Genomic DNA, 23,523 nt, shown 5'->3' with positions numbered 1-23,523 from the left:
AATTCCAACACTTTATCATCCATAGGACGAACCAGTGTGATCACAGAGACGAAGAGGTGAGAAGAAGAGGAATCGAAGAAAGAACCAGTGAAATCACAGAGACGAAGAGTGAGAAGACGAAGAAACTTCGATTTATTTTCGGAGTTTCTATCAAAATATACCTCAGAGACGAAGAAGAAGCTTCAATATCTTTCTCCTCTTTCTTTTGGCTCGAATCTCCAATTTTCAACAGGTATATTCAAAGAACCTTCTCGTTTTTCACTTTAAATCATCATCGAAGGTTCGAAATCAAAAATAAACGGTGAAACTGAATAGATCAACAAGCTTTAAGACTCGTCCTTTCGAAAAAGTTTGAAAAAGATTGAAAAAGTTCAGAGTCGAAACCCTAACATGTAGATCTAGGATGATTCACCGTTTATTCCACAAAATCAAGTTCAGATTCATAATCAGCATGAAAAATAGCACAAGTTAGAGTTTAGATCCAAACAGATCGGAGAAATTTGAGTGTCGCCGGAATCTGGAATTCACGGCGGTGACAATGAAGATTCCGACGAATCTTCATCGTCTCCAGCCGTTTCATTCCAGAAACCGGCGGTGGAGGATGAACGTTGGAGAAGAGAGAAGTGAGAGCTTCTCTCACTAGAAAGAGAGAAGAGAGAGAAACGAGTAGTGAAAATGAGTTGGACCGGTCCATCAGCCTTTATATAGGTGATTGAACCGGTCTGGTTCAGCCTTGGTTAGTTTGGTTTGGCATCCTGGCCATTGGATCAAAGGTTTGATCCAATTGGATCAATCCAACGGCTGTGTTCGTTCTCTGTGCTCCAGGTCTTTTAGGTTTTGGGCCTGGACTTATGTTTTTACTGGATTTTCGTTTTTTGCCTTGATCTTGCTATTTCAGTACTGGACTTTGCTTTTTACACCTTCTGCATGTCAAAATTTTGTGCAAAAATTCCAAATAATTTTCTATGAGTTCTTGATAATTTTCTTGGTGTTTTTATAATATTTTTTTCATAATAAAATTTGATAAAAAATATGTGTATTAATTCTTGTTACTTGCTTACTTTTCTTGATAATTTTCGAGGAATTTTGCTATGATTTTGATCATGATATATTGATGCATGATATGGGTACTTAATATGTGATTTTAAGATGTGTTTGCCACTGTTTTGTTATGTTCACTCCACTGTTGTATGATTGATTTGTTATAGTTTCTTGTTTTGCAAGTCTTGTGAAAACAAAGTGTCAAATGTGTCTAAAAAATGTATCATACCTTTTGGCTTGAGTATATTCCTATAATTCCCATATTATGGCTACAATAAAACTCTTTGAAAACTACCATAATAAGAAAATTATAGGTCATGTACTTATTGAGAGGTTATGGTGAATTTTTACTACATTTTGACACTTTTATTCTTGTCATTTTTACTATTCTTTGTTTAGTATATCCATGCCTATCTTTCTATCATTTTGTGCCTTAATTTCACTAACCATTCTACTTCATATTTCATACATCATGAGCATTCCATACTTCATCTCCTCCTTCACTTTACTTCTTGGACATTTAAATTTTACCAAGACTTAGAATGTAACACTTAGGAGTTCTTGTATTTTACTTTCATGCAATCTAATTTCTTGCAAGACCATAGCATGTAAACTAGGGCATGATGTAATAAGGACAATGGACTCTAATGATGTACACCGACACAAGCACCGACACATGCACACACATCACATAGATATTTTTAGATGTATGGCTAGGATATGCATGTTTAGATGTATGTTTAGGATTGTATGTTTAGATGAATGCTTAGGCTTTACACTTAGAAAAACCTCAAATCTTTTTTTCATAATAAACCTTGGGATCCAAAATCCCATTGTATTCTCTTTTATTTTCTTAATCAAATTTTAATGAATTTTAATCATACTTTGACTTTCATTTTGCAAAATAACTAATTCCACCTCACTTTTTTCAATCTTATGCCTTTAAGGCCTCTCAATCCCCATTCTTCAAAATTCCAATTTTCAAACTTAAAATCAACCAACAAAAACAAAAACATTTTTGGAAGAGAACTACGGTGGATTTGATCCCTTAAAAGGGTACGTAGGCAAGGAACAAAATTCCTTCAATTCAAATAAAATAAAAATTCAAACACTTTCCTCTCCCTCCAATTCTTCACATAGCAAACTTTTAGGTGTAAATATCATTTTCCAAATAGCATTTAAAAATAAAGCGCGCGCGTAGAAAGTAAAGACGGTTCCTATAGGATATTATAGTCGTTATGGGTGCCTAACACCTTCCCGTAGCGAAAACAACTCCCGGACCTCGATTCTCAAGGGTTTTGCTTACTTTCTCCCTTCCCAAGAAAAAATAAGATATCACCGGTTAAAAAGGTTCAAACGTAATCAATGTTTGACACCCGAAAACCAAGATAAAACACACCGTATAACACGGTAATTTTAGCATAATTATAATGACAACAAGTGTGTGATTTGTAATTTTGGCAAAAATTACACTTTAGAACGTTAACAAAATCACATTGTATTTCTCAAAAAAAAAAAAAAAACAAAATCACATTGTATCTTGATTTCAAAATGCACAAAATGTCTTATAACTTGCTTATGAATCAAATGAATGCTAATGTTTTAGTTCACTAGTAAGGTAATTTTCTTAAAGTTTACACATCTTAAAATAAACCAAACATTAGTAACATTTCAATTTTCTTTTACTATTAGACAAGATATTGGCTTGGTTCTCTTTACAAATGATGTATAGTTTTTTTACATTCTCTTCAAATATATATATATATATATATATATATATATATATATATATATATATATATATATATATATTCAGGAAAGGTTCTCAGATACCAGAAAGTATTTTACAAGAGTATTTCTTCAAAGATCTTGCTTTCATCCTCTACAAAAGACTTAACCAATTATTACCCATGCTTCTCCACATTTCATGTAGAATAGATCTACCACTCTTTCTTATGGTATCACCATTTTTTTTTTTCATTAAAAGCTTAAAAATGTTTTTAGTTCGAGGAATGCTAGCAGCACTCTCTTTTGAGCACTCTCTCTAGCACTCACTCAATAAAAGAGTGAGTGTTAAAAAGAGTGCTCAAAAAAGAGTGTTGCTAGCATTCCTCTTTTAGTTCCTATAGAATTATAAATTTTTCAAGTTTAGTCCCTATAATTTTTTTACCATTTTTAGTCCCTAACTTTTTTAAAAAAAATAAAAATACAATCAAAGGACTTAAAATTGATAAACTTTTTAATACTTAAATACTATAAACTTTTTTCTTCGCTAAATACTTTATGTTCCTCGTTTGTTTCCATCAACTACTTAATACTTTGAAATAAACTTCTTAATACTTAATACTATAACATATACCAACATCACTTGAAGCAACATAAATCTCCTAACAGCAAACCTCTCTTGCTTTGTTAATAGGGAGATACTGCAATTCCAAGTTAAACTACAGTTAGTAATCTAAAGCCAACAAGTTTATACTTCAAATGATAACGTATGACCTAAAGAAAATTACCTCTTTGTTTTCCTCTATCTCCAGCATAAGTTTCTCTGCCTAAAATCTAAGAAATTAATCCAAATCAATATTGACTTGCTTGAAAAGATAGTGTTAGTTTTCAATCAACAGTGTTGATTTTACACATTAATGAACCCTTGCCATGGCTTCTGGCTATGGCTGACACAAATATAGAGAGTATTCTTTTAATCAGTTTAAGTAATAATAGTTTTATCGAACACAAGCAACATATACTAAATTATGAAAGCACAGAAACAAGTTTGTGAGACTAAAATTTCATATAAGAACCTAATAAATAAATCTATTATCCAAGTAACGTCAACCACTCTGGTCCTTTATGACTAAAATTTCGTTTTGATGCCTTAACTCTTCCTCCGTCAACCACTCTGGTCCTTTATGTTATTAGAGTTAAGGGATCAAAACGAAACCAAAAAATAAGTTAAGGGACCAAAACGAAACCAAAAAGTGAGTTAAGGGACCAAATTGTAACGTTAATAACTTATGGGACCAAAATGTAACCAACAAATAACTTAAGCGACCAAATTGTAATGTTAATAACTTATGGGACCAAAATGTAACCAACAAATAACTTAAGGGACCAAATCATTAATTAAGCCAAGAATAATCCATGAAGTTTGAAAGTTGAAAGTGGCAAGCAAGAAAAATCGGATTATTCTTAGATAGTCACAAACCCAAATACAATTCTTCTAGGCACACTCACAAAATATAAATTCCACATCATATTCTTTTGATTATTTAAAAAGTAATGATAAGGTTAACTTTATATTTTGCTTTTATGTGAGTGTGTTTAAACTTGTGTTCCTAGTCTTGTGACTATGGAAGACTTGCTCCCAAAATGTAGAATCTGGATTCCACACACTCACACAACCTGAAACATTAGTGTCTGTTCAATTAAGATCAGGCTATTTTAAAAAACGAAAAATTTCAATTTTTATTTAATAATTCAAAGTACTGAGATTGAATCTGCACCATCTTATCTTGATCGAACGACCAACGATAGCTTGACTTCGTGATTAGGGAATCATGTTTATAGGGAGCCTGTTTGTCTAAGAACATATGATGTTTATGTTGCTCAATATGTTTTTGTTTCCACTAACATGCGATTTCTTACTCATACTTGCTACCATTGCAACGTAACTTCTCATAATTCGTGATACTTGATGCTTTAAGATATACTAACTTCAGTTGAAGCAACAAAAATCTCCAAGCTGCAAATCTTTCTTGCTTTATTAAATGCATCCAAGCCCTAAATATGGAGATACTGCAATTCCAAGTTAAACTACAGTTAGTAATCTAAAGCCAACAAGTTTATACTTCAAATGATAACATATGACCTAAAGAAAATTACCTCTTTGTTTTCCTCTATCTCCAGCATAAGTTTCTCTGCCTAAAATCTAAGAAATTAATCCAAATCAATATTGACTTGCTTGAAAAGATAGTGTTAGTTTTCAATCAACAGTGTTGATTTTACACATTAATGAACCCTTGCCATGGCTTCCGGCTATGGCTGTCACAAATATAATATTGAGAGTATCTTTTTAATTAGTTAAAGTAATAATAGTTTTATTGAACATAAGCAACATATACTAAATTATGAAAGGACAGAAACATGTTTGTGAGACTAAAATTTCATATAAGAACCTAATAAATAAATCTATTATCCAAGTACATCAATGTTTTTATCCAACTATCAAACATATATAGTTCAAGATAAGAAAGTAAATTAAGATGTTACTGCCAAAAATATAGCTAAATAATGAAAACAAGTATAACTATAAATATAAATCAATTCCAATGCAGTAGATGATAAGGAATAAGTCAATTAATATGCAGCATTAGATAAAAGAGTTCTTACCTTGTAGTCAACTTTGAATGGATAACAAAGATTTCGTATGAGGCCGGCCACATAGGAACATAATGTAAATTATTTAGATATAGCAGGAACAATGGTTAAATATATCATTCACCAATTTCCATATAGATTTTCAACAAATGATCAAACATACAAAAAACCGAAAGTACAAAAATCATAAAATTGCAAAGAAGTCAAAATAAGAATCACAGAAAATGCTTCTTGTCATGTCTAATACTCCCTCGAAAAATTTGCATACAAGTTTGGATATTTTACAATACTTAACAAAAAAAAAAAAAGATTGTTTATACAACCCAATGACTTCAATATAACTAAATTTATACAAACAATTAGTATAAATTCTTATAAATAGAAAGGAACTATCTACCGTCACTAGACAATTATTCAACCTACTAATTCAAGAGAAATAATACAAAGAACCGCAAAAAGAGATGTGTATGTGAAACCAATTACCTAAGTGCAATGCAGAAAAAATGATGTTAAGTCCTCAATTATAAGAAAAACAAGTTTTTAAAAGAAAAAAAAATAAAAGAATAGGTTTCCCACTTATATATAGTCCAATGGAGTCAACCATGTTATAGCTTTTTTATGATGCTAACAAGTGAGATAAAAATTTAAATTTGATCGATTCAACTAAAATATAACATTCATTTTTAAACCTTTAATCTTGGCATCAATAGGAAGTTCCAATATAAGTGATTATTGGCTCAACCTTCAGAGTATGTTTGCACAGTATGGCCCACAACTGAATACATGACGCTACTAATAACCTTGCAGAGTATGTTTGCACACATTGATTGCGGTCATCAAACTTTTATGAGGCTTGTGTAGCCAATTATTTTGAAGTTTGGTGATCAAAATCATGTATGATACATTTTTGAAAAAGTTTACGATTCACGGCCTCTGGCCATCAAACTTCTCTCAACCCTATTTGGCCAATTAGTCTGAAGTTAGGTGGCCAGGGCCATGAACCGTAAACAATTTCGAAAGGATTATTGGTATATATCATGTATTCATAATATAGTCGCATGTCATTGTTGTGTCAATATTTATATTATAATCATTTTGTTAAAAGAAGGGTCAATCAATATTGAAGATAGAATAAGAAGAAGTGTCTCAATCCAGATATATGACATCTGAAATGAAATGAGCAACTAGAGTGAACTGATCGAGAGATATAATGAAGGTAGCTTGTTTGTAGGAGAAGTTATTAGAAGAGCGAGATTGAAGGAGTTTATAGTTAAAGAAACGTTGAATAGAAATTTTATAGTGTGAAAGGAATTTGAAGGTAACTTTGTGTTAATAGAGTAGATGAAGAGAGCTATATATAGATACATTTAATGTGAAGGGAGATTGTTTATAAAAAAAAACAAAAATGTGAAGGGAGGTGGTAAGTACTAAGTAGAGTAGGTGAAGAGAGGCTGAAAGGAAAAATAAATGTGAATGGATGATTCAATTTAACTTGTACTTAGTAGAGTAGGTGAAGAGAGGTTGAAGGGAGCTTTTAACATGAAAGGAGGTGGAAGAATAACATGAATTTTTAAAGTGACCAAATTAAAATTTTAATACTTAAAATTGTATAACTTTGTAAGCATCGGTGAATTTTGTCATTTAAATTTTCAAAATAGCAATTTAGTCCTTTTTGAGACAATATCAATCACTGTGCGGGTTTTATTTTCAATGTGTAGACCCACAATGTTTTAAACCAATAAAAGAGTAAGTATTAGAGAATATTCAAAAGAGATGTTGTTAACACTACTCTTGGATTAAATTAAACCGCTACACTTGAATGGTACCGTGAGGGACTTCACTACTACTCCCAACGTATCACTAACTATGAGTCATACTCAGACACTAATAATGCAAATGGGATTAATAATTTCTTTTCTCTCTTCTTAGTGTTTTGGTAGTTCCTCTAAAGTAAATAATATCAATAGTTAAACTTTATATAGTGTATAATCCATTATGAGTGTGTTAGAAATATCAAATATTAATTTCTTTTTCACTTTACCAACTAGTACTAATGAGCAGAAACCTTAATGAATTGCGAATTTTGAGTTTTCATTAATTGATTCTACTAAATTGGGGACTTCACTTTCAGTGGCAGATACATTGTTATGGAGGAACATAAATGAATCAACTGCATGTTTGCTTGTGATAACAGCTATATGGATTAAAATTTAGTGACTATGAGTTGTCATATTTTCATTACCATCATGCTTATACTATAAATATGGTCCACTATTGCATATATGTTCAAATGGTATCTAATTTTCTTAACATCAAATTCCAATTTGTACCTATGAATGGATTGTTATAATTATGGTACTAGATCTCCTCTCAATTTTTAGCAACATATGTATTGCATAAAAACCTGTCATACATACTACATTACTATGCAAGTTTTATTTTTGGAAAAGTGAAGGACTGAATAACACAAATAATTTATATGAAATAGTCACTTGACAAAAACCAATGTATGTTTGGATTAGTGAAATCACAATGTGCCATTGTAATATTAAAAAAATCACACTTATTAATATCATGATTCTAAACATGCACAAAATATTATCTTATGACTAGCTTATGAATTAAGTTAATGCTAATACTAGTTCATTTTATACTTAGTAAGATGATAATGGCTTGATTATCTTACAAATAAATTACTATACTTATAACAATCTCTTTGAATTTATTTTTAGGAAAGGACCACAAATACCAGAAATCATTTTACAAGAGTCTTTCTTCAAATATCCTGCTTCTATCCTTTACAGAAGATTTAACCAATTATTACCGATGCTTCTCCACATTTCATATGAAATAGACCTACCACTCTTTTTTCTTGTATCACCAATATTGTTTTTGTCTATTTTTTAAAACAAAGTTAAATAAGTTTTTAGTTTATATAAAATTACGAAGTTGGGTCAGCAAGGGATCCTAGGTTCGAGTAACACTATTCTGCAGAGCTCCTATCTCCATCAGAAAACCTTATAGAGAAGAGGTACTTCGTGATATTCTTTATATGGATGTCTGTCATATTTTACTTGATAGACTTTGGTAGTTTGATAACTATATTACTTATCAGGGACGAGATAATGCGACGATGTTTACATGGGGTACACATAAGATTGCTATGGCTCCTGTTTTACACTTTGATAAGAGCCTAAGAGAAAAGAAGTCTAATTTCTTGGTAATGATGCAAGATGAGAAGGAACTTGATGAGGTTGTTAAGGAAACTTAATGTTTATGTCCAGTGGTGAGCAAATGGTTGATGAGTGTTGTGAAGGAGGAAGTGTCAATTCCAGAAGAAGTGTTAGAGATCCTAGGAGATTTCAAAGAGTTGATCGCAGGTGAGCTATCAAACGATTTGCCTCCCATGAGGGATAAATGTCGATGGACAATGTTGTTGATAAACGCGGGAGAGTTAAAATTTTCAATTTGGAAGACATCTATGAATATCATGCAGATGAATCTCTTTATTAGAATGAGAACTTGGGGTCGAGTTCTTCAGAGGTGAAGGAGACTGATGTAGGAGGGCCAGTTGCACGTATTGAAGACAAAGTTGCTAAGAAGGGTTCGACGGAAATAGTGTAGGTTTGCATTCGATGTCAGAATGGCTATTAATATATCTTTATGGAAAGGGAATTACCCACAAGTGGTATATGATGCTCTGCCATGACGTATGGTCTTTTTCTGAGTTCATCTGAAGACCGAAAATTAGATTTTATTATTTTAGCCCAATTTTAATAATTTCTGTTTTATTTTCTGTTTTGGATTTTCGGCCCATTAATGTTTCCTTAGTATTTAAACACTTCAGTTGTAGACAAAGAGACGGTTTATTCATTCAACAAAATTTTAGAGAGTTTTCTCAAATTCTGATGAATTCTGGAACCCTATTTTCACATGTTTGTGGTTTGCAAACTTTTTTTTTTTAAAATCTTGTTTAGCGTTTGCTAGCCTACACTTCTGGGTGTGTCAGTTATGGACTACAAATTTGATTAAATTTTATAGGCAATAAAAAAATTATATTTTTTGGGATTAAAAACATATTTAACATTTGCTTAAGTACTTCTCTAAAAAAAAAAATTTTTTTTGCTAAAGTACGGTTCCATAATTAAACTCAAGAACTAACTTCACAAAACAAAATTTCAGATATTGTTTCCCTCTATGTAGTGCAGTAATTGGAAGCTACTTCGGTTTGGTTATTCCTCTATGTAGTGCAGTATATTGGTAACCAGTTCTTCACTTTTTTCCTTTTTTTCTCTTGGATTTCACATTAAGGATTAAGTGTACTAATTAAAGTTATGTTCTCTCATGTTGCTGGTTTCACTACTAGAAAACCCGGATTTAGCGACGGCCGTTTTCCGTCGCAAAGCAGTCAAAAATCCGTAGCAAACGGTTTTCTGACGGATTTTGCGACGCAGCAGAAATCCGTCGTAATAATGGGGGTCGGAAAACATTAGCGAGGGAATATTAATTCCGTCACGCATTGCGATGGATGACAAATGGTCGCAAACTCCAAAAATCCGACGCTAAACCTTTCATAAAATGAACGTGTGTCACCCAGTTTTCCGTCACAAATTACCGACGTTTTAGTTATCCGTCACAAAATTCTGAGGGATAAAACCGTTGCAAATAGCTGAGAGAAAACTTCCGTCGTAAAATTTCTGGAAATTTCACTAGCGTCGCATGCTGACGGACGCTACTGGGCTAGACAAAATTTGCGACTCCTTAAAATTCCGTCGCAAATAGGAATTTTTTTTTTTCCCTAAAAATTAGATTAGGAAATTTCTCAATTTCTTGTCAAAATACTTTTGGAATATAAAAAAAGGTGATGAAAAATGACAATATAAAATACATTAATATGATAAGATATGATAAAAATCACATTAATATTTGATAAAAAAACCTTTGCATGAAAATATATTGAAATAATTACTAAATAATATTAGAACATTTACTTTAAATTAAAAGTTATAATAAAATTCTCAATAATATGATAAATAATCAAGTAAGTGGAGACAGGTGTAGATCCTAACTCGAACGATGAAATTACTAAATAGTATTAGAACATTTACTTTAAATTAAAAGTTATAATAAAATTCTCAATAATATGATAAATAATCAAGTAAGTGGACACAGATGTTGATCCTAACTCGAACGATGAGGTTGATAAGGAGGTAGATGAAAATGGCCTGGTGTAAAAGACTCCATGAATTTCTGCAACTGCTCTCGGAGCAATCGCGAATCCTCTTGTGATTGTTGTGACTGCTCTCGAGCTAAACGTGACTCCTCCTGTGATGCACGAATCAATTCCTCGTTAGTCTTCAACCGCTCCTTGAGTTCCATGTTTTCAGCTGACATTTTAGATATTGCAGTCCTCATATGCTCATATTCAGATGGTGAGATGCCGTCCGATGACCTGGATGAAGAAGGCTTGTATTTTCCTGCCTCTGTCCCCAAACCATATATGCGTCCTTTCTTGTCGACTCCTCCAACTACGTCCAAGAAGATGAAGTTGTCTGACTGATGGTCATTAGACACATCATCCCCCTCTGTTTGTTGCGAGTTCCTTTCAAAAATCCGTCTTTCATATTCATCCTACAAAATTAGAGTTTGTCTTGATTCTTACGTATAAAAATATGAAATTAAATTAATTACTACAATTAAATTCATATATAAACCAACCAATAACAAGTTAAACAAATTAAAACTAGCTTTTAACTAATAACTAAGTTATCATGACTTCTTTCCAAGTGAAGAAACATAAGATTATCATGTTCAGATGTCAGAACCTGATGAACAATAATAAGCATGCATAACATTAAAAATTATGGCACAAAAGCATGTAACATACAACAATATGCATGATTAGATAACCAAAAACAATTATAGCACATGATGGCAGAGTTATAGTGTAGCAGCATGCATCAATACACATGAGGACAATTATAAATACTAATTTTAAAGTTTTTCCAATTACCTTGACTTTCCACCAGCATACCAAGTCCACAAAAGGATATAACTAATTTTAGAAAATTTTCAATTGTTTTTATGTTCATTTGACAAAGTGCTGGAAATGATAATATCATTGAATTGTAACTTACCGCAACCATTTCAGATTTGGAGGATACCCACTTTGATGGATCACCTTTCATTTTGTGTGTCTTTAGATACACTTCCCAACAACTTGGAGTCATGTTTGAGTCAGTTTTCTACAGTACAAAATAAATAGATTAATATTATTATTAATTTAAATCACTATGCTTTACTGCAAATATATATAATTTGTTTACTTACTAATCTTTTAGAATGTTCAATTGTTGGAATTGACCCACAAGTGTGCATTGGACCATTAGAGGATCTTCTATTTCGCTTATTAACTGCTGCCTTGTCCTTCCATTTACTATCTTCCCAATTTTGTTCCAATTTTTCACGCAATACAGCAGGGATCCATTCGCCTTTGTCTATTCCTCTTCGTACCCGATACATAGTATTTTGGTACCCATCAGATGCCTTATGATCATAAGTCTTCTTTATGTCTTGATCATGCTCAGGAAGCCACTTATATATCCTCTGCAATACAAGCAATGCAATTAATATAGGATAAACCGGACATCAAACTAGGAACTTTGCTCTGGAACTTGTAACTCTTTTGTGAGTTATTAATATTCACCACTATTCTCTTGTTTCTATTGATTTATTATGTTTTATTAGCTCTGCTCTATCAGGTATGTTCATTAAAAATCGCTCTTTTCACTTTTGAAATTGTTTTTTCTCCAACTGCCATTGACCCAGCAACAGTTAACCACCGCTGGACACTATTAAAGTCAGTTGAACAATTAGAAAAGTACCGACGACAGTTGAAAAAAGGATCAATTTCAAAGACGGAAAGAGCAATTGTCGTGTTCTTTAGGCTTCCACATTGATCACATGCCTTCCAAAAATTCGAAAAAGCTGCTATACATAATAACTATCAGAAGTTATGTTTCAATGTTCTTGGAATTATATTTCCATTGGTATCCTAAATTATAACTTGCATGTTTATTATGGCTACTGCAGGACACTACATCAACTATGTATTTTCTACTTCATTGCCAAAAAAAATCATATGATGGTGCTCGTTTGAAGATGTTATACATTTTCAAACGTATACATATAAAATTCTATACAAGAACATCATACCGAAAGAGTTCTTCAATGTCTACATTAGAATGAAAAATGTCTACTGTTTATAGATTCAGCAATTGCATTTCAATCATAATCAGATTACCATCTAGGACAAAACATTGAACGGTAAATGCATTATATTCCAGTAGACCAACACAAACAAACAAATAAAGCCAAGAAGCAAATACAATTTTAATACCTAGCATGCAGAGACACAAGTAGATGACACATAAGATCTTAACAGATTTTGGACTAAATTAACATTAAATCCTATATTGATGAAAAATGAGAGCCAAAGAAATTGTGAAATCAAGAACTTTCACGTTAATACCATCATGATCATCTAGTAATCTCAAAAGAAGTAGATTTTACAAATTTAAAATGGTACTCGTTACTTCAAAGTTCATAAAAAGGCATTGTAAGTTCTTGATAACCCAATCAGAAAGCAAACACCAAGGATTTGTATAAAACATAATAGTTAATAGTGGAGTGTGGTGCCAGTGGCCAGACACCTTGAAAGCATGTATACAAGATGGGACATGGGTGCAAAAGGACATGGACACATTGATAAACTGAATTCTAAAAAATTATAGCACATGACATGGCTATAGTCTAGCATTTGAAAAGTAAGCATCAATTATTTTAGACATATTAAAATGTTATTGTGTATCTACATTTGCAGTGTTCTCATCTGTACTAGTATAAAAAGTCAAAAAAAGAAAAAATAAAAAAATCATAAATTACGACTAGATGTCTGTGAACCTTCAAACACAACAAGATTCAATAAGATATGGCTACTGTTTCAAAGTTTAATTGAAGTTTGACCGAAGAAGTTAGTAGTTACGATTCTATTGGGAGTTTGTCACAAAATGGATGCAATAGAATTCTATAATAAGGGAATCATGTACTCACTTCATAATCAAGTATAAGTAGAAGTACTTTTTTTTCACACTTATTAAGGATGGTAGTTAAGTGCATATAATTTCCTTGATTTCATGTAAAAAAGAGATTAAGAAAAGGGTGGTGCTCCACTGGAGAAGCTATAGTTAGTGCCAATCAGAAAACAACATCACCATAGGGTTATATATATGTTAATTGGTCTAACTTTTCATGTTATAATTTTGATAAGAGACTAGTAACAGATTCCAATCCATACCCTCCAAAGTTGGGAGGGAGCCAAAAATGATGGTAGGCAGTGCGGTGGAATAGAATATATACCAGCAATTCCAAATAAAAAATGGACTAAGATAACTTCAACCGACAATTCCAAATAACAAATGGACTGAGCGACAAATCTAACAACGAGGACAATAAACATAAGTTGGAGGAAGAGAAGGACAGTACCTGAAACTCCTTATACCACAAGTCCGCAAGATCCTTGTCATTTTTCCTTAACTCTGTATAAGTTGCCCAAGTCCCTTGAAACAGACGTTTCATAATCTTTGTAATGGCACGTGGGGGCTGAACAGCGGGCTCAAACCTATAAAAACAAAATTAAACAAGTAGTAAAATACAAGGATACAAGTTATTATAGAATTAAACGGAAAATATTATAAAAAATCTTACGTTAACTCTGGTCCCGGACGGATCCATATACGCCTATCAGTAGGATCTGTACTCCCAGCTATCGGATATGAATCATCACATGATGATGATGATGCATGTGGATCACCACCAGATACAACATCATATGGTAAATGTGGCGGGCTATGTGTATTAGAAAGATGTGGTGGACTAGGAGTAGAGTGGGGAGATTGAATATTTGTAGGTATTTGAGAGGTGGGAGCATGAATTGTAGACATTTGTGGACTTGGAGTAGAGAGGAAAGGTGGGAAATTTGTTTGAGATATGGGATGATGTTTCGGTTGCCTTGTAGGTTGTGGAAGTTGGATATTTGAAGGTGTGTTAGATTTAAGATGATGTGTAGGTTTCCTTGTAGAGTGGGGTTGTTGGGTATTTGTAGGTATTTTAGAAGTGGGAGCATGAACAGTAGACATTTGTGGACTTGAAGTAGAGAGGAAAGGTGGGAAGTTTGTATGTGTTTGAGATATGGGATGATGTGTAGGTTGCTTTGTAGATAGGGATTGTTGGATATTTGAAGGTGTTTTAGATGTAAGATGATGTGTAAGTTTCCTTGTAGAGTGGGGTTGTTGGGTATTTGTAGGTATTTGAGAAGTGGGAGCATGGACAGTAGACATTTGTGGACTTGAAGTAGAGAGGAAAGGTGGGAAGTTTGTATGTGTTTGAGATATGGGACGATGTGTAGGTTGCTTTGTAGATAGGGATTGTTGGGTGTCTGCAGGCCTAGCTGCTTGAAATCTAGAAGAATGTGACAAAGTAGTTTTATGCTTACCTCCCCCATTTCCCTTAACTTTGTTGCTGCTTATACCAACACCTCTTCCACTGCCCCTTGTAATATCATTGTCTTCCATCTATCTATATACATATAAAACTAGGTAATTAACTATTGTACATAAAAAAAGTTAAAAGGCACACAAAATTAGACATGGGCATAAACAAGTTAAAAGGCACACAAAATTAAAACTTAAGCACAATTAGCATTTTCCATTAATATGCATAAGAATCACACATAAGGATTGGTTGAAAAAATTTAACATAACAATAGAAAAAAGACTAGTCATATTGTTCTCCTTCTTCTAAAGACAAGGGCATCTAATACTCCCTCCTCCAATGTTATCTTTATCATGTTCCAAAGCATACTCAACAAATTCAAGAACTCCGATTTTAAATTCTTTAGTAACTTCCTGATTAGGATCAGTACGGTTATCCATCCACTTTCTATTATCAGGCACTTCCATTGCTGATGCATTATTTACACATCACTACAATATTAGTCATGGACAGTATATCACTTGATAATTTAATATTATCACTTGATAATTTAATATCAAGTGTTAAGAACTTACGGGAAACTAAGATTTTGCTTATGTCTCCTTCTTATAAAGACTAATCACAGAAAGGCCAAATAAATTTGTCTCTCTGTGAAACTAATCATGGACAGTGTTCTATGTCAAAGAACATAACCTAAAGCATAGTAAAAATACTATGAAAAAAAAGACCAACCGTTCTCCCAATTACTCATTAAAAACAAAAACAAAAGAGTTTAATTAGAATACACTGACGGTGTAAAGAAACTTTACACTGTCAACCAATTAAAAATTACTCTTTAAAGACACATAAGCTTAAGTATTGAAAAAGGAAAAATCAAATAAAATCTAAACTAATAAATGTCATATCCCACTTTTCTTATTAGCCTAAAACCCCTATGCCCCAGTAAACAAAATCATTGAGAAACAAACCTTGCGTTTAGCTGGTATAGTTGTATGGTGAAAGTTCAAAAAATTTGGTAATGGTCAAGTTGTGATAGAGGCTCTGTTCAAACAATTTTGCTCCATGGCACCCGATTTTCATTTTTAACCTCTTTTATTCTACAAAATCCCCTATGTAATGTAATTATAATGTTGATTTAAACAATGAAAGTCTGCAATTTAGGTTTAAACTTTATGCACAGACAATTCTGAGTTGGAAATATTATTTAACTTTTTCAATTTCAGATGCGAGAATGAATATGTCAATTTTAGGAATTAATAAAACATCGTCTTGCAAAGGATGAATATATCAATTTGAGATTTGAGGAGGGCAGTAGTGTTCTAAAAGTTGAAAGGAGATTTAATCAAACATGTAAATGAAGAAACATGGGATTTGACATTTATTAGTCTAGATTTTATTTGATTTTTCCTTTTTATAGCACTTAAAAATTATTTTAATTTGTTGACCGTGAATTTTTTTTTTCACTGTCAGTATTCTAATTAAACTCAAAACAAAAATAAAATTATCTATCCAAAATTTGTTCTCCCTAATTAATAATTAAAAAAAATAAAATTAACCATCCAAATTCAATACACTAGTTCGAAGCAAACAAACAAAAAGAAAAACAAAATTATCTATCCAAAATTTGTTCTCCCTAATTACTAATTACAAAAAAAAAAAATTAACCATGAAGCAAACAACACAAAAAGGGGATTCAACTGTAAAAGACAGACCAAAAAATCTTCACTAACTAAAACATATAAATCTATAAAACAGCCCAAATCAGAACCTTAACATATAGGCATTCAAATTGTGCATACCCAATTCAGTTAGCATAGTTTACAACATAAAAACAAGAGAAGGAGAAAGAGTTTGGAACCTGTTTGCAGCAGCCAAGTGAGATGAGCTAAGTGAGCAACGGCCCGAGCAAAGTGAAGGATTTAGGAACCTGTTTGCAGCAGCAAAGTAAGATTAGCGATAATCTGATCAAAGTGAACTGATGATTGAAGGTTTTGGGAATTAGATTGATGAAGTGAAGATTTAGGGCAAATGAATTTGGAAATTTGAGAGGGGAAATTAGATTAGGAACCGATTGGGGGACCTGTTTGGGAGTTAGATTGATGAAGAATGAATGGATTTTGGTATGAGCGATTGCTGGTTGATGGGTGAATGAGGAAAAACTGAGTTTTGTTATGTATCTGTTTGTTATAATAAGAATGAACGATGAACCATGCGAGGGAGAAAGTGGTGTTTTGTTATTTATATAATAATAATAATAATAATAATAATAATAATAATAATAATAATAATAATAATAATAATAATAATAATAATAATAATAATAATAATAATAATCTATCACAGTAGATGATTGGGAGCAAGAATGTTCTATTGTTTGTGTTTATTGAAAAGATAAAATAAATTATTATATATTTTTGAATAAAGGATTTTTATTATATTTGTTATTATTGTTTTTTGAATAAATTTTATATTTGTTATATTATTGTTAAAAGATTAACGTAATTTGTTACCTACAATAATGAAACCGTCGTATCTGAAAAATCCAAGTTTTTTTTTTTTATAACAAACTTTTTTTTTTGAGGGATTTTATAACAAACTTTTGTTACATATAATAGCGAGAGTAGAAATTATATAAATAAGACTGTAATGTTGTTAAAAATTTAAGTGCAAATTAGAATAACAAATCTGATGGCAAAAGTAAAAGACTCTATGAATATTCAAAAAGAAGAAAGAGTGGAAGATTCGTTTGAAAAAAGTGAAGGAGAAGGAGAAATAGTTGAAGATTCATTCGACAAGATACAAGAAAAAATTTGCAACGAAGAAGGAGAAGTTTCATCAAGAGTTCTAATGGATCATGATTTAACCGAGGAAGAGTATCAATTTGAGTTGAAAAATTTTCAAGATATGGTTGAAGCTGTGTTTAAGAAGATACAAGAAAAAAATGGCAACGAAGAAGAAAAGAATTTACCAAGAGAGTTATGGGATTTTGATTTAAACGATGAAGCAGATTGCGAATTTGATTTGAACAAATTTCCAGAAGAAGAAGAATCTTCCCAACACGAGTTTCAACCTGTGATTAGGAAGATGTTAAGAAAACTTCTTCCTAAATTTTATTGAAACCCATTTTATTTTGATTTTAGATTTGAAATAAAGAGTAACTTTGAATCAAAGTTTCCAACTTTGAATCAATGACATTGTCTATTGTCTAGTACAACATAAAAACATTTTATGTTTAGTATTGCATTAGTTTATCTTCTTTTTGAGAATTACATATTGCTTAGCCATAACTTTGCTTTTCTATAGTTGGTGAAATTTACTTTTCGTCATATCGCCTTAAATCTGTTTTACGTATTTACCACCTCTTTGATTTAGATTTGGTTTATTGTGTAAAGGAGCCTCTTTGGCTAATTTCTTGTCTACGTAGTTTTCTAATAAGCTACTGAAAAAATGCTTATGATTTTAAGCATTTGTTAGGTTTTTCTTTTAGATTCTCTCTTTGTTTTAAAAAAAGTAATTTTTTTTATAAGAAACTGATATATAAGTGATTATTTTGCTTTAAAAAGAGATTTTTTTTCTTCGAAGATGGATAACAAACGAGGAGTTCAGTTAATAGGTAACAAGTTAAATTTACAGATTTCACTAAAACTGTGAATTTGATGCTCCATCCTTACTGTAATATACTACTTTTAGGACTATAATCTATTTTCAATTAAACTCTACAAAAGTTTGACACCATTTATGATCCCCGACAAAACTTCAAAAGAATAATTAATGAAAGTGCCTCTAACCAGGTTTCTAATTTTATATATATTTGTTGAAAATAGAGCAATTTGTATACAAAAAAATAAAAATAAAAATATATTGCTGAAGGCTGGTTAGTTGCAGCATATATTATCTTTCGCTCATATGAACATGAAAGTTATCCATACCACGGTATAATTCTTAAAGGTGGCCATTAAGGTTTTACATGCACATGTGAACAATAAAAAAGGCAAAGGTGACAACAAATACCTCTGGTTTGACATCATCAGGGTTCTCAATGTACTCTCTATCAACCCAATCTGCTGGCTGCAATAGAGAAAGAAAAAAAAAGGTTTCACGTGAAAGAAGATAAACAAAAAGAAGCAAAACATCTCTTATCTCAACTAAAAACTCCTATATAATGTTTGAGTTGTTTCTGAACACATGACCTTTGAGATCCGGACTGCAATAACTAATAACATTGCACTTGAATCTCAGCATTGTAACATTTAAATAAGGAAAATACACGAATACTAGCCAACCGACTAACACTAATTAAGAAGTATTACTTTTTTCGCTTTGACATCCTTGATTTTTCTTGGAGGAAGGATGTCCCAATCTGTGTACATGCTACCAGAATCTCTTTCTCGATTATCAACAAGGACACTATAGGAGGCATCAGGCCTCATAATGAATGTATAGAAATGAGTTAATTTGTCAGTTTCACACTCCAGATCCTTTCTAATAGGATAATTCTGCCCCTGGTATGACAATATAACATGGAGCTTCTTTGTTTGTGTACCACATAGATCCGGTCCAAACATCAAACTGCATTAAGCAAAACCAATCAGTTCACCCTGCTCAATACATTACACTGATAGAACAACTAGGACAGTGAGGTGTAGATTCCTTCAACATTAAATAACTTGTGGTTTTCTTATAATAAAGAAAGAGCATTGAAATACAATGTAGCACCTAACACGTGTCAGTGTCGGCCACGACACCGATACATTGATTACATTCAATTATATCATTTTCTCAAATTATTATAGTGTCAGTGTTACAATGTTGGTGTCGTGTCCGGTGTCCGTGTCAATGCTTCATAGTTGACATATATAAAAGTATATCAGCAGTAGCAAAGTGTGGTATACATTTCAAGTTTATAGTATAAAAACTTATATTTTCTTGACCATGTTAAAGCACTAATAAAGAAAGTTAACACGATTGAAGATTACCCAACAGTTAAAGGTAGAGAAAGACTATAGGATATCTATCGGTCAAACCAATGAGAGAAATTTAAAGGAAAATTGTTTATCTTTAGACTTGATATATGACAGGACTTTGTGATGTCAAGTGATATATATATATATATATATATATAGCCAACCCCACCTAGTGGGAAAAGGCTTGGATGTTGTTGTTTCCTTGACCATGTTAGAAGATAGGTTCCTTGCCTTCAAGGCGCAGCTCAAGTGGTTGAACTGGGACACTTAAGAGTTGAAGATGGAGGTTCGAGATTGAAATCATGACTACTAACGTAACATACTAACAACTAAATTTTCCTATTAAAGAAAGGAAATTGATTGTTCAATCAAATCAATCAATAGCTTAACAAAACAAAACACAAGTATTGAAAACAAGAGCGAAAAGATACCTACAAAAGTTGAATGTGAAGGTTAGCAATAGAAGCACTTGGTTTAATAATTCCGATCTCAATTTCTTCAGCGGAAACCTTGAAATCGTTGCGAAGTAATGGACTAAACACCTGAATCACACGAATCGCCGAAAACGTTACAAACATGATTTTGAATATTAACATTTAACACATGCACTAGATTAGATTAATACACATTTTTTGGTAATCATTATTTAACACGATAATTAAAAGTAATCACTGAAAAGAATGAAACAGAAATGAACAGAAAAATGATTAAACATTAGTGTCAACGAGGCAGTGACACTGTCTGTCTAAGGAATAAGAAAGATTAACTGAAACTATACTTTTTTTAATCTTCTCCTTTTTTTGCCAAACCAGCCTGTCCAACTTCACAAAAGGCTTCTCCTTTTTTTCCCTCATTTCACTACTGCCTTGGACCGGCCCAGGTTACAGATAATAGTTGATTTATAGGTTAATGTAATACCTTGCTTGATTGAATCTATCCCAACTTTTAAACCACCAACAGATGACAATACTGCAGCAAGACAAAGATAGAAAGTGAGAATTGTTATAAACAAAAGAAAAAAAACTAAACAGCAGTCAAATGGTGATGAAAACACTGGTTGTCCATGAACATGTGTAACAAGATATCATTACAGGTATGTTATGAGTATCATTCCAAACACATGACCAAAGAAAGTCCAAATAAATTTCAAAAATACATAAAGTAATAGCAGTTTTTGGCGAAATAAAGTAATAGCAGATAATAACCTGACATTGTTGGTGTTACAACACCGTTAGCGATCACCATAGTATTACCAGCAAGCACACATATCAGTAGCGTCTTCTTCAGAGTCAGAGAAGACTAGAGTCTTTCCTTGATTTTTAACGACCTTTCAAGCTCGGGGGATTGTACCTTTAGCCTAAAGCTTGATATACGGGCATCTGATGGTAACTGATTGGGGAGAAGACTCACCTTAGCATGACGACAAATCAAGGAGTACAAGGCAAAAGTACCACCTGCAGTGGTTCGAAAACAACTATGATATTAAGGACATAGCTGTCAGAACACTATGACAGTCCGAGAGAGAAAGGCAAGTAATATTGAAGGTCTATTTTAGAAGAGATTCATTTTTATGCACGGGTGGTGCAAAACTTAGTAACACATGTATCCAATTAAATAACACATAATGCCACTTTTTTTTTTGACACATGGTGGTGCAAAACTTAGTAACCAGGATATATTTCACCAAATGAATCAAGATTAAAATATACAACACAAGTGATAATGCTCCAATAATGTTTCATTTTCATTTATAGGAGCCTTTCTAAACATAACATTGAATGTATATAATGGATTGGTTCTATAATGGACTGGCTTGTTTCATTTTCATTTATAGGAGCCTTTCTAACCATAGTCACTCAACTCATACACCTTACAATTTCCACCCTTCCATTTTTTCACTCAACTCACACCATCATGTTGTAGTGAGTATAAGGGGGTGTTCTTCACAAAATGTTAAAAGTGTCATTTGAATAATCTTATTGTAGCCATTTTGATTTTCTACCTATGCCTTATATTTTCAAAAAAATTGTTTATTAAAAATGAGTAGTAAAAATCTATAGACAAAATAGACTAGTAGAAATAATATCAATAATCTAGGAAAACACAGGAAACTTACGCTTATTCCAATTTAAAGCAGCAGCAATGAAATCAAAGAAACTTCAAAGTAAAAATAAAATCAAAGGTACACCTATATTTTAAAACTTCAGATTATACTAGAAAGAGTACTTGATCATTAGAACTATAGAAAATATCCCTTGTTCAAGAACTAAACTATGGGAACATAATCATACATATACAAGAGCAAAATGAAGTTTTAAGGGCCATTATATACTCATCATGACCCATTCAATAACAAGTTCAAATACATTAAAAATCAAAGATCGGCAAGTACTTCAACATAATAAGGTAAAAAACCCCATATTTTGCTGAAGAAAGAACCATTTGTTTATCAACAACTACTCCTACAAAAAAACCCTCGAATGGTTCATGTCCAACACAAAATCAAGATGAAGAAAGATCCCAATACACATCAATCTTACTACAATAAGCTTCTAAACTCTTACAGCCATTTCTCTCTGAAAACACCAAGGTTTTATATCCTCTTAACATAAACATTGAATTGATGGATCATCAGTCCTAACACTAAAACCTTGACCCATCAAACCCATATGTGATTATAATCAAACAAGACCTAGCTCTAATTGAACACATGTAAACACAAATAATCAGATTCTGTGCAGTTTTGCTTCTGCTTGATGCTGCTACTGCATTTTCACCAACACACAAGATGGAAATAAAACTCAAATAACTTTAAATGCAAATAACCGTAGATGTAAACAATCATGTGACAAATAACCTTAAATGCAAACAACCAGACCAGATGTTGAAGAGACAAAAACAAGAAATAACTCACCTTCAAGGGTGAAGCATCACCGATTGAGAGGAAGTGGAGAGATTGATTTAAGGACAACGATGGTGAGAGTGCGGCAACGACGACAAAGACAAAGATGTGGGAGGAGATCGGCATGCTGGATAACCACTCAGTAAGTGGACGACGACGTCGACAAAAATGGAGGAGGAAATCTTCTCGCCGGTGAAGTTGGATAAACGGAACAGGGATAGGAGAGAGAGAGACGTGACTCTCAATGAGAAGAGAGAGAGAGAGAACGTTCCATTCATTTTTTGTTTTCTTTTTGAAATTACATTTTTTTTAAATTACATTTTCTTTTTGAAATTACATGTCATATGTATTAGGTAGAATTTTTTATTATTATAATTGACAAGTAAGGGTGGTATAAGAGTGGTACCTCCAAAATTACCCAATTGATAAAAAAAATATTAAAAATAACTCTTATAAATTTATATTATTTTAAAATGAATTTTTGAAACAATAAAATCAATATATAATAAGTTGAAATAATTATCTAATGTGAATAGATATTTACTTTTAAATAGAATTAAAAAGATAATTTGGTCATTACACATTTAAAATCAATTTTGATTCATACTATCCAAAGAACATCAACTTGTAAGAATCAATTTTAAGTAAGTGTATCCAAATATAAATAAACTTAAATCATTTAAAATC

At 32.1% G+C, this 23,523-nt stretch overlaps 2 protein-coding genes and 1 long non-coding RNA gene across 5 annotated transcripts; all 3 read right to left on the bottom strand.

Annotated features, from left to right (window-relative positions):
- Positions 1–2,964: 2,964 nt before the first annotated feature.
- On the bottom strand, positions 2,965–6,726 carry LOC146918087 (uncharacterized). Its single transcript, XR_015015973.1, has 4 exons — positions 6,192–6,726; positions 4,924–6,160; positions 3,555–4,836; positions 2,965–3,467 (listed from the first exon to the last, which is right to left on the bottom strand). It is a non-coding gene; the product is annotated as an uncharacterized LOC146918087 (long non-coding RNA).
- A 3,689-nt stretch (positions 6,727–10,415) lies between these two features.
- LOC146918086 (uncharacterized) lies at positions 10,416–19,016 on the bottom strand. 3 transcript variants are annotated; one of them, XM_085719752.1, is made up of 7 exons: positions 18,982–19,016; positions 16,829–16,897; positions 14,185–15,054; positions 13,963–14,098; positions 11,749–12,024; positions 11,556–11,663; positions 10,416–11,049 (listed from the first exon to the last, which is right to left on the bottom strand). In XM_085719752.1, exons 3-7 carry the CDS (start codon positions 15,048–15,050, stop codon positions 10,600–10,602), a joined length of 1,836 nt encoding a protein of 611 aa, XP_085575878.1. In that variant the 5' UTR covers positions 15,051–15,054; positions 16,829–16,897; positions 18,982–19,016; the 3' UTR covers positions 10,416–10,599. The 3 variants fall into 3 exon arrangements, with proteins under 3 accessions (XP_085575878.1, XP_085575877.1, XP_085575879.1); XM_085719751.1 differs by lacking the exon at positions 18,982–19,016 and adding an exon at positions 17,939–18,241; XM_085719753.1 differs by lacking the exon at positions 18,982–19,016 and adding an exon at positions 17,939–18,241 and having other exon boundaries at positions 14,185–15,050.
- Positions 18,618–22,962, bottom strand: LOC146918085 (uncharacterized). Its single transcript, XM_085721992.1, has 6 exons — positions 22,849–22,962; positions 21,262–21,344; positions 20,853–20,903; positions 20,366–20,476; positions 19,281–19,539; positions 18,618–19,038 (listed from the first exon to the last, which is right to left on the bottom strand). The coding sequence occupies exons 1-6, from the start codon at positions 22,960–22,962 to the stop codon at positions 18,934–18,936; spliced, it is 723 nt and encodes a 240-aa protein (XP_085578118.1). The 3' UTR covers positions 18,618–18,933.
- Positions 22,963–23,523: the final 561 nt, after the last annotated feature.

The sequence above is a fragment of the Medicago sativa genome, chromosome 6, assembly GCF_051527215.1.
Source record: "Medicago sativa cultivar Bolivia chromosome 6, Bolivia_mono, whole genome shotgun sequence".
Taxonomy (NCBI): Eukaryota; Viridiplantae; Streptophyta; class Magnoliopsida; order Fabales; family Fabaceae; genus Medicago; species Medicago sativa.
Note: the sequence above shows the minus strand (reverse complement) of the source record. Positions and strands in the feature narration are given on the sequence as shown.